Source organism: Fulmarus glacialis, unplaced genomic scaffold, assembly GCF_000690835.1.
Source record: "Fulmarus glacialis isolate BGI_N327 unplaced genomic scaffold, ASM69083v1 scaffold32348, whole genome shotgun sequence".
Classification (NCBI taxonomy): domain Eukaryota; kingdom Metazoa; phylum Chordata; class Aves; order Procellariiformes; family Procellariidae; genus Fulmarus; species Fulmarus glacialis.
The window spans coordinates 29,597-39,998 of NW_009230676.1; the positions used below are offsets into that span (position 1 = coordinate 29,597).

Below are 10,402 nucleotides of genomic sequence, written 5' to 3' on the forward strand. Positions count from 1 at the left end.
TTCGGGATCGGGAAGCCGCAACTCCGAGCCGTGCCCGAGGTCGGGATTCCCGGTGCCCAACCCAGCCCGGCAGCCGCTGAGTCTGCCTCCGCTTCTCCTGCTGTAGTTTTCTGACAGCAGTCGAGTCTGATCGATGGGACCGAAGATTAAATGTGACTAAATCCTTCTCGAAAAGCAGGGTTTGGCCAGTGGTTTGGGGGCCGTGGTTTTGATGGGAAATACTGAGCGAGACGGGGAGTTTGCCCTGCAATTGTACAATAAATATCCTCACATAAGCCTCCAGACACACGGAGCGAAAGAGGAGTGATAAATATTTACCGCGCCTGTGCCCAACTCTCCAGCAGGAGATGGATAAATATGACATTTAGGTGTTGCTCGGCGCTCCAAGGACGGCGGTGACGAGCCCTGACACCAACTCTCGGGGAGTCCAAAAAGGAAGAGAAAGGGCACGAGGCATCGCTGGCATGGCTGAGACAACATGAAAGCTGGCCGGATGGCAGCGGCTGCGCGAGGAAACATTTTGGAGGAGAAAACAGCCCCAGCCCTCCCCCTCAAACGATCAATTAAAAGCCATCCTTCTGCCGAGAGCCGGGCGAGGACAGCAAATGAGGGCTGCGAGCAGAACAGCCGCCCGGCCGGGCTCTGCATGACAATTGATGGGAAGGGGAGGCCGGAGGGGCGGCGGGGGAGGCAGCCCCGTCCCTCCTCTCACCATGGTGATTAGGTATTCCGAGTGCGCCAGATAGCCCCAAATAACAGAAAGAGAAATATAAACTGGAGACCGGCAGATCCAAGGCAGGCCAGATGGCCCCGCAGCCGGCAGGGGCTGCTCCCATCCAGCCCTTCCCCACTTTAACTGTTCAAACATTTCTTTATCCCGACAAGACAATTAAGCCGAACAGCATGGAAAGGAGTCTCGGCAACAGTTTGCAGAGGGAGCGGGAAGGTTGTTGCCAGAAAAGCAGAAAAAGGGAGGCGATTGCTGTATACTCCAAGACCTCCTTCCACGCAGCGCACCTAGCTCCAGGAGGACGGCGCGTTTTCGGTGGTGAGACAGGATGGATGCGCGGCCCTCATCTCTGCTACTGCCCGTCTGCCTGCCCAGCCCTTCAGAAAATCCACTCTTGCTCCTTCACTCCTCCTACATCTCGCAGGGCACTGTGCGACGGAAAGCAAACGTTCCACTTGATTTATTTCATCATTTCATAAGGAATGTTAAGCTTGCGATTTCCCATGGTCATGGCTGATTATTATTAGTAACAAAGCGTCACTTCACGTCAGACCCCAAATTTTACCGGCCTCGTAAGTGGCGCACCCCAGCAGGAAGAGTTGTGAGAGTGAGCGATGGATGTGTGCACGTGTAGATGTGTGCGTTCCCCCTCCAACCCATTGTTCTGCCTCAAAACCCAAGAAATAAATATAAGAAGAAAAACCCTCTTCCCCTCCAGCACATGTACATATGTACACACATACATCTCCACTCTATATATGTCCCAGCCCATAAACATAAAGCCCAACACGCACGTCTGATGCGGTGGGTGACTGTAGAGACAGTCCTCGGCCTGATTTCCAAAGCACTACGTTTTTCAGGAATTCAAGCTGTGGCCATCATAGCCCTGATGTTCATCACCTGAAGCGCGATTTACATTTGATCAATAACGAGCCAGTTGTTTCAAAAGGAAAACGAACTTCATGCTAGAGATGTTCTTTAAAACCCTGAAGTGGAACAAAGAGCTCATTAACACGGCACACACACTCTCTTGCAGGGGAGAAACCGATTGCAGGACAAACTGACTGTGTCCAGATAACCAAGGTTAAATATGATTATGAAAAATAATAATCAAAATAATGTTAATAAAACAACCCCCACTTTACCCACCAGTGCCAAGAGATGGGCGAGGATTGCAGCGTGCTCACCAACCCAATCCCTCATCCCCAGGGCACACCACGAGCTGGGCGAGAGCCACCAGCAGTAGCAGGGAAACTGAGGCTAGAAGAGCCAGTGGCCAGGATGTAGAAGGTCACCTTGACACACCAGGCTGTGCTCCACAAGAAGTCACAGACAACACACGACGAAGACCAAGCAGCAACAGGAAACCATCTCCCGTGGACCAGGGAGGCTGGGGCGCGGGCAGCCTCGCAGGGACGGCAGAGGTGCCCACTCTGGCGAGGTCCAGCTCTTTGCCAAGAGATCCCGGCTTCGGCATGGACCTCTGCCTGTCACTTTGTGGGAAAGCGATGCCATGGTGACTGGGTACAGAAGGCCACTGGGACTGATTTTATTAGAAGCAAAGAATAAAACCAGGGATTATTTTTTTTTTTTTCTGATTTTAAAACAGGGCTATAGATCTCTTTTGCAGAAAGGAACATGCCATTTATTTCCACTCCTTCTAGGAATCTCAACTATTGTATGCTCATTAAAGGAAACCCATAAAATATGTCTCCCAGTGTCTTTAACACATGCTTTACAAGAAGCCCCTAAACTCTAACAAATGGCATTATTTTTCTCAGCAAGCACCTAAGAGAACAGGCCCATCCAGCACACGTTACATCTGCTTCTCCCTGGAAAAGCTCCACTTTTCTACGTGCTCCCCGTACGCTCCATCGCTCCACATCTCCTGAGTACCTGCATTTTACTGTAAGGGACAACTTGGCCAAACGCAGACATCTCAGACCAATTTGCTGAGTAACAAGGAGCATAATGCCACGCAGATGCACCCCGAAGGAGATGCTGTCCCTTCCCGGGAGGCACGGGTACGGGTACCGCTGGCAAGCAACACCCTGCTTCAAAAGTAAGGAAAGGTTCACCCAAAAGACTGAGCAATCTCTGCTGCACAAATACATCTCTTACAGGGCCAGGTGCTAATCTGGGTTACACCAGCACACATCCCAAATAATTTTACTGAATTATGTGAATTTCCTCCACTGGTGAAAAGAGGATGAGACTTTGCTCCCACGAGGCAGAGGACTAAATAGAGCAACTTCCAGACGCTCCTTGAAATGAAAATGCCTGACTTTGGATTCTCGTTTTGCTGCAAAGTATCTCAAGCATAAACCTATTTTTCAAGAAGATTAAAACTCAGTGCATTGAATTCCTTTTCTTTTTCCCCACCAAAAAAAAAAAAAAAAAAAAGAGCTAGTTTCTTAGAAAATCACCATTTAAGCTACGGGGTAAAACAAACATTTTAATGAGTTATTCAAAAAAGGTTCTTGTGCAGTGGTACAGAAGAATACGCAGTGCAATCACAGTAATTCACCTTCCATGTAATGCAAACCCTTTCAGGAATCTGAAAAATACAACTGAAGGATTGAGTTCTGCAAATCTGAAAAGCACCCGTTAGACACATAAAGGTGTTGCTGATCTAAGAAAATTTTACAATTTTTGCTCGGTGTTGTAGAAAAGCCTTATTACATTTTTGCCTAAAATCTACAGCCACCTTCCTGCAACAGATTCTCCATCAGGAGCACAAGTAGGCAGTTTTTACAAAGGGTTATATATAACAATTACACAAGGAATCCACAAAAATTCTCAGAGACCACCACCCCCCCAAAGTATGCATTTATATAGAAACTCCAAAAATACGTATGCAAATGTCAATGCAAAACAGGATCACGATTATATCTGCAAACTGTGATCTCTCGAATTCCTCATTACGGAAGTTTTTCTTTTCTGATGGTCAACATCAAAGATCATTAGGATCCTCTATAAAGCTCCGCCACTCGCTCTCTCAGCCTCCAGCAAACACACCCATATGTGTGTATGCACACACCAAATAAACTCGCCGTGTTAATGGAGCGAAGTTTCCATGGTGCAGTGTCTATATGTGATGGGAATATGATCCAGAGCCAACAGACATATTTAGGGTACACTGTCCTGGTAGTTACGGAAGAATTTTAATGATGATGAAATATCAGGGATGTTGCATTTGCTCAGCTCTACCGTGCGGCAAAGCATCTTAAAGAAATACAACAATATGGGTACAGAAAACAACAAAACAAAACACCTTCCACTTCTGCCCAAGTTTTCAAAGCTGCCTGCAAAGTTTTTAATCTGCTTCCTTTCCCCGGCAAGTCCCCCGCCGCAGCACGGGCGGTGGGGGAGCCGGGTGTCACCGAGCCTGCCACTCGCACGCGCCTGTGCAAAGCCCCGACGGCTCCCAGGAAGGAGGGGACCCGCGCTGGGCACATGCTGTTGGCAAAGGCAAGGCACGGCGGTGGATGTGGGTGCGTCTGTCTGTCCACAGCTGCGCTCCGTGTGGTCTAATTCATTTAACAGATTTACTTCTTTAAATGGGGTATCTGACAGGATTTTCCTAGCATGATCCATAGCAGCTGATGTGCTCTAAATTCATTTAGCTAGCGGACCCGCTCCTCCGCCACTATCTCCCGGAGTATTCTTTTGAGCAAGCTTCACTTCCACAGGCAGAGGGAAAGACCGTCGACAAAGATGTCTCTAAGCCTTGCCATCTCACCTGCCTCCCCCCAGGATAATTACAGTACCAGCTCATACACATACACATCCGCAGACGCTCCCACCTACAGCCGCTTCCCCTACGGACCCAAAAGAAGGGAGAGGAGATGCTGAACAATGAAAGGAGCTTACGGCACAAAAAGTGAGACGGTCGGGGGTGGATCAGAAGGAGGTGGGGGGAGACAGATAAGAGATCGCATTTGTAGTGTGAGGAATACACGGCTTCTGCTTTCAGTGGGAATCGTCCTGCCCTCGCAAACACCGACATAAAAGGCACACTTGCAGCATATTTCAGAACCAAAGAGCGATGGATTTACAAGGCAGGTTGATTTTATGATGACTTTTATTGAAAAGGTACGCTGGGTTTAGGCAGATGCCTTTTAGCGCCCGTAAGTTAGCACAGTGCCTAATTCAAGGAGACAGCCTGAGGAAGCAGCGCCGACAGGGGAGAGAGAGCCACAATGTCTCTATTACCCTCCTCGGCATCATAAAGGGGAGAAGAAAAATCACGTCTGAAAGGGAGAGGAAGGAACGGTGCAGCAGGGTTTTGTTGAAAAAAAAATAGTAATAACAACAACAATAAAAAAATTGTTTTCTAGGACGAAAATTCAACAGTACGAAGGAGCCCACGTGAAAAGCAAACCACTCGCTCCTTGGGCGACACGTCTGGGTTTACAGGCAAACTCCCATCGTAAGTTAGCGCTCTTCTTTGGGGTACCACGCTGCTGCCCCCAGACCACTCCCCATCGCGGGTCACCTCCCAGCTCAGCAAACCCGGCAGCCTGCCCTTCCCCGAGGACAGCTCTGCCCCTCTGTGCAGGCAACGCCGCAAGGGACAAGGTGACGGGGGAGCAGGGAGTTACAGTCAAAAGCACATGGACTGGTTTCCTTCAGTCCTACCACCGATCTGCGAAAGGGCACGTCGCCTTTCAACAGGCACCAAAGTGGGGAAGCACTCAGAGAAGGCAGACGGCGTATGTTGGGAAACAGCTTATCGCGTTGTAAGAACGCATTCGGGTTTATGTCTCGAAGAGGGAGCTCGGTGGCCAGAAATATTCTCAAGTTAACCAGAGGAAAAGGCACTTTTGTCCTAACCTGAGGCACGAACCCTAAAGATGATGCATTTGCTCCAAGAACGGTGTGCATGAAGAAAAGGTCAGAAAGAAATACCTGAAGAAGCAGGGGGTACATGTTTGCTGCAAGCTCTGGGAAAGTTTCTGGCTACACACTCCAGCTGAATCCCTGTTTACGCACATATAATCCCTGTTTACACACATATATGTACCAGCACCTATCGCCTCGCACTGGGGCACGGGCAGCTTTCTGCGTGGTCAGCATTGTCTCTCCAGCTGTGTGCTGGAAGCCTCCCTCAAGAGCACCTCACCTTAAAATCTGCCAGTGCCCATTTAGAAGAGACAAGGCACCGCTGCATGGCTGACCCGGGCAGGCAGGAAAGGCTGGGTTCCCTCTGCCGTCAGCAAGAACCACAGCACTGCGGGACAACCTCCTGTTGAGTATCTCAATGAGGCGCAACTAAAGAAGAACCAACAAGTCAACGGAGGTACTTACATCTGTCACTTCGGTCTTCGGGACTGGATGAGGTCTCCCGGTCAGAAATGAGGCCAGAAACGGCAAAGATCTTCTTCCCTGTATCATCAACTTTGAGGGAACCGGGGGAGCTGGAGGGGAGCTGCGTGCCAAACTCGTACTCCTTCCCATCAGCGTCCGAGAAGCGCAGATGGGGTGAGTCAGTGTCATGGCAGTTTTTCAGGCGCTTGGCCGGCGTAAAGGCTGACTGGTAGCTCTCCCGGTCTTCAGTAGATGCAAAGGGGCGGAAAGCCCCAACGCCGCTGTGGTTCAACATACTGATTGGGGTGCAGTCCAGGTTGGGGGGTGCAAACTGGGGGTGGAGGTGAAGCAAGGATGGGGGAAAGTCACGGTTCGCAAATGCTCCCGGCACCCCGCCTTGCCGGTGATACATGGAGGCAAAAGTATATGAGCCATTGGTAAAGGGAATATGCACGTCCTTATCTGCTGACACAGGGACCCCAAAAGGCCTCGGCTGCTGGCAGGGAATGGAAGCATCACGGCTGGCTTCGGCGGTGGAGGCGAGAACCATCAGTGCTGGGGAGGCCAGCGGGTTGGGGAGGTAGGGTGAGTTCTCCATCTTGAACGCTGCCCGGTGTAAGTCCATCGGAGTCTCTTTCCTCAGCAGGATCACAAGCAGAACAATCTTCCCTGGAAGGAAAGCAAAGCGATGCCTGGGAATGGAGCGGGGAAAATTACTGGAGCATCATCACCCTCCGAACGCTGCAAGGAAACAGAAAAGAAAAGAAAACACAACTGGTTAGGTTTCTGCGCGCACCTCCCTGGGACGCTCCAGCAGCAGGGTGGCCACATGTGTTACAACCCACCGGCCGGTGACACGCCGCTGTTCTCATTCAAGAAAATCAATAGACAACTTCACACACTAGTGGAATCAGCTCTGGCCCTCCAGGTTAAAGGGTATCAGCCGGTGCAGATGAACGGAAGGCAAACCAAACATAATAACACACAGATTTAACAACCCACTAATAAACGAGGTTCGGTCTAAAATTAAGATAGTAACTCCAAATTATAATTGAAATTTTATATGGACAAAGAGGCATGTACATGTAATTGCAATAAACTTGAGAATGCCCACACAAACACACACCGCTAATTTGCTTGGGGGGGTGTAAAAATATCTACTGCACATAGTTACCCAAATAACCCAGCATACATGGTTATACCGTACACGATGCCTAATACATACATAACAGACATGCATTTTCCCTCACTCTCACAGTATATATGTGTAGCTAAGTACTTGCACACAGTACTTGACACCATCAGAGATATATATATATATACACACACACACAGCCCGTTGGAATGTAGGAATGTGACTGTGTATGGGTGCGCGTGTGTAAGACACAAACACCCACGCGGGCACACGCTCCCTGTTAGCCAAAGGAGAAGAGACTTCCCCAGTAAAATGCCTGGCGTCTCCGACAATATTTAAAATCATAACGGGTGCTTCTGCCATCTGATCTCTGCAAGCGTCTGCCTTTCGGGTCGGGGACAAGAGAGAATGGATCAGTAATTTTAGTTCCTAATGCACTCACTCTTAAGTAGATTTGCAAACTGCCCTGGATGTGCCATTAACATTTAGAGGAAAATGTTAACAAAATTTCTGCCTCGCATCTTGCTGAGCCTCCTAGGCTGGCTGCAGCCACCCAGCCAGCCACAACCCCCTCCCAGGGTGCGAGAAGGGAAAACGCTCCTTTCTGTATCTCCCCCAGTTCGCTCCGGCTTTTTGTGTTATTTTCTCCCCCAATCAATCTCCTGTCTTTTCTTTTAAGCTTCCGCCGCCTGCCATTCAGGCCCCACAACCCAGCTTAAAATACAAGGACTATAACTTTGAAACAATATACTAGCTGCTGGAGCTCAAAGGGCCAGAAAAATCATATAATAATAAAAAGCTGTTACAAATTGTGCCTCTTAAATCCAGAGGGTCAAACATCTCAAATAAAACTTAGATCCCTAATGGAGTGCCTTTTGTACTCCATGAATGAGGGAGCCTAGGTTAACAAAGTGTACGAAATCCAGTCTGTGGCTTTAATGCCGTTCAGTGATAACATTTCCTCTCGCCCATCCTGTACCCAGCCGCTCCACTGACTGTTATTAATTGTGAAGATGAGTGGACATCGTCTCTCTGCTTCCTCATTTGGCACCCATCCTCACAGACATCATTGCTGAATTACCAGATTATGTATCTCGCATTAACGGATTTGCTCTCTTCCAAATTTTAAACAACTTTCCCGTCGAGTTCTCGCCGAGGAGAGCGAGGGGGAGAGGGAGAGCGAGGGATGCCAAGGGCATCCTGGTCAGCGCTGCAGTCCTGGGTACACGCGCTCCGCCGCTTCACGCGAGGCTGATCAAAAACTGGAGATCAGGAAACTGCAGCCACTGGAAAATCTGGAGTTGCTGGGGGCTTATGCAACCGGCTAAATATATATACACACACACGCGATTATATATCTAACGAGATGCATGCAAATAAGCCACCGTTCTCAGAAACAATCATTAACATGGAAGTGAAACTGAGCAATCACGGGAAAACACGGATTTCCAGGGGGAAAAAAAAAGCGACCACCTCTGCCTCCCTTTCTATTTTTACTTGTGCTATCACCCCATTACGTTAAATGTATTTCATAAATTAGTAATCTGGCCGCAACACTTGACACTCCTGTAGGATACTGTGAATCACTACGGCCGTTTATTCGTTTGCAAACTTCATTACACTGGGAATAAATCAACACATTACAATATCTCAGCCAGCCAAATTTAATTTTTTTCCAGCTCCCACTTCCTTTTTCGTTCTCTCTTGCTCCCTTCTCACCCAGCACCTCCCCACCCCCAGCAACACGGACAGATTAGACTGCAGCGGACCAGTCATTATGAAAATCTATCGTTAATACACTCCCAATGTCAAAATGTCATAGGTTTAAATACAGAACCCAAAAATACGAAAACTAACTGACCTTCTTAATTAAAAAAATATGGATTGCAGGGTAATCAGCTGGAGGGAACATTTGGGTGCCGGGAAGGCGGTGGGCACAGGCGGAGTGAGGAACTGCTACTTTTCTGCCTCTATGCTGATTTTTTTTAATTTAGCACCTCGCGCAAATCCAGATTAAAATAACTCCAGCTATTGATCCGAGCAGTGGAATTGACATTAATTTTAGTTCACTTCTCACTTTGCAAAGGGATCAATAGGAAGTAATAACAGCTGACATCCCCGCTGAAAGGAGGAGAAAAGACGGGCTAGAGACAGAAATCGAAAAGCAACCAAATAAATCAGCAGCTACTTTTCCACGGCATCAGACAAACTCCAAACAGATTGCAAAAAGTCTTTGTTGAATTAACTAAACAAGGAGTAGAGGGAGGGGGAGTGGAGATCAATCTATGAAGCTACATAAACTGTCTACCAAGTATGAAGGTTAGACGGACAGACTGAAAACAAAGTCTGATTTTTTTATTATTGTTTTTTTCATGGCTACCTATATGCATAGTTATTGGTTTTTAGAGCTACCCTGTTTAACGTGTATACAAATTACCTGTGCAATCGTGTCTATTACTAACAACAAGGCTAAACACGCCACAACCAAGACAAATTGAATCAACTGCCTTTAGCTCTGAACCATAAAAAAAAAAAAAAAAAAAATCTCTCACCAAGGAACAAGTTGTAATCAGTTATCTCTGCCTCAGTTTTGGTTCCTCTGCTTACGACGGTTGTAGCACCGTGCTGAACTAGTTCAGAGGAAAGTCTGACAAAAGTAGGAGAAGCCATGACAGAGCTGGATTTAGCAGGCATCACAAACACCCAGCAAGTGGAGAAAACAGCAGTGACCACCGGTTATAAGCGTGAAACCCACTTGCTAATCAGCCTGCAAAGAAACACACACATATGCAGGCACATGCACACCCCATACGCAGCCACCAGATCTGCAAATCTTTTACTAAAATGTTACTCAGAATTCCTATTACTAAATCACCTCTCTGCTATCGATTAAAATAAATAAAACACGCCGCTCTGGTTTCTACAACAGGTTGCATTTTTGTGGTCTCTCAACCATTTCCAAATGCCAGAGATTAAAATAATGGGGCAAATTAACATTTTTCTCCCTCCAGAAACAAAGTTTTCTGGGGGGAAAAAAAAAAATTAATTAACAAGCTATGGGGAAAAAAAAAAGATTAAAACAATGGGAAACCCAGGAAAATTGATGATGCATGTAAATTAGGAAAGACCCAGAAAAAAATCACAATATCCATTTACATTAAAAAGTTTTTTTCCCCATAAATGTCAAGTAGGAATTTAGAAATATGCTCTGCGCAGAAAAGCCAAAG

General features: G+C 47.5%; 1 protein-coding gene across 1 annotated transcript; it reads right to left on the bottom strand.

Moving 5' to 3' along the window:
• Nucleotides 1–6,040: 6,040 nt before the first annotated feature.
• LOC104081538 (E3 ubiquitin-protein ligase Rnf220) lies at nt 6,041–6,665 on the bottom strand (the record flags this gene model as incomplete). The annotated part of the gene is made up of 1 exon (XM_009584328.1): nt 6,041–6,665. A coding segment is annotated over exon 1 (625 nt), but the record flags the coding sequence as incomplete, so codon positions are not given.
• Between the last annotated feature and the right edge of the window lie 3,737 nt (nt 6,666–10,402).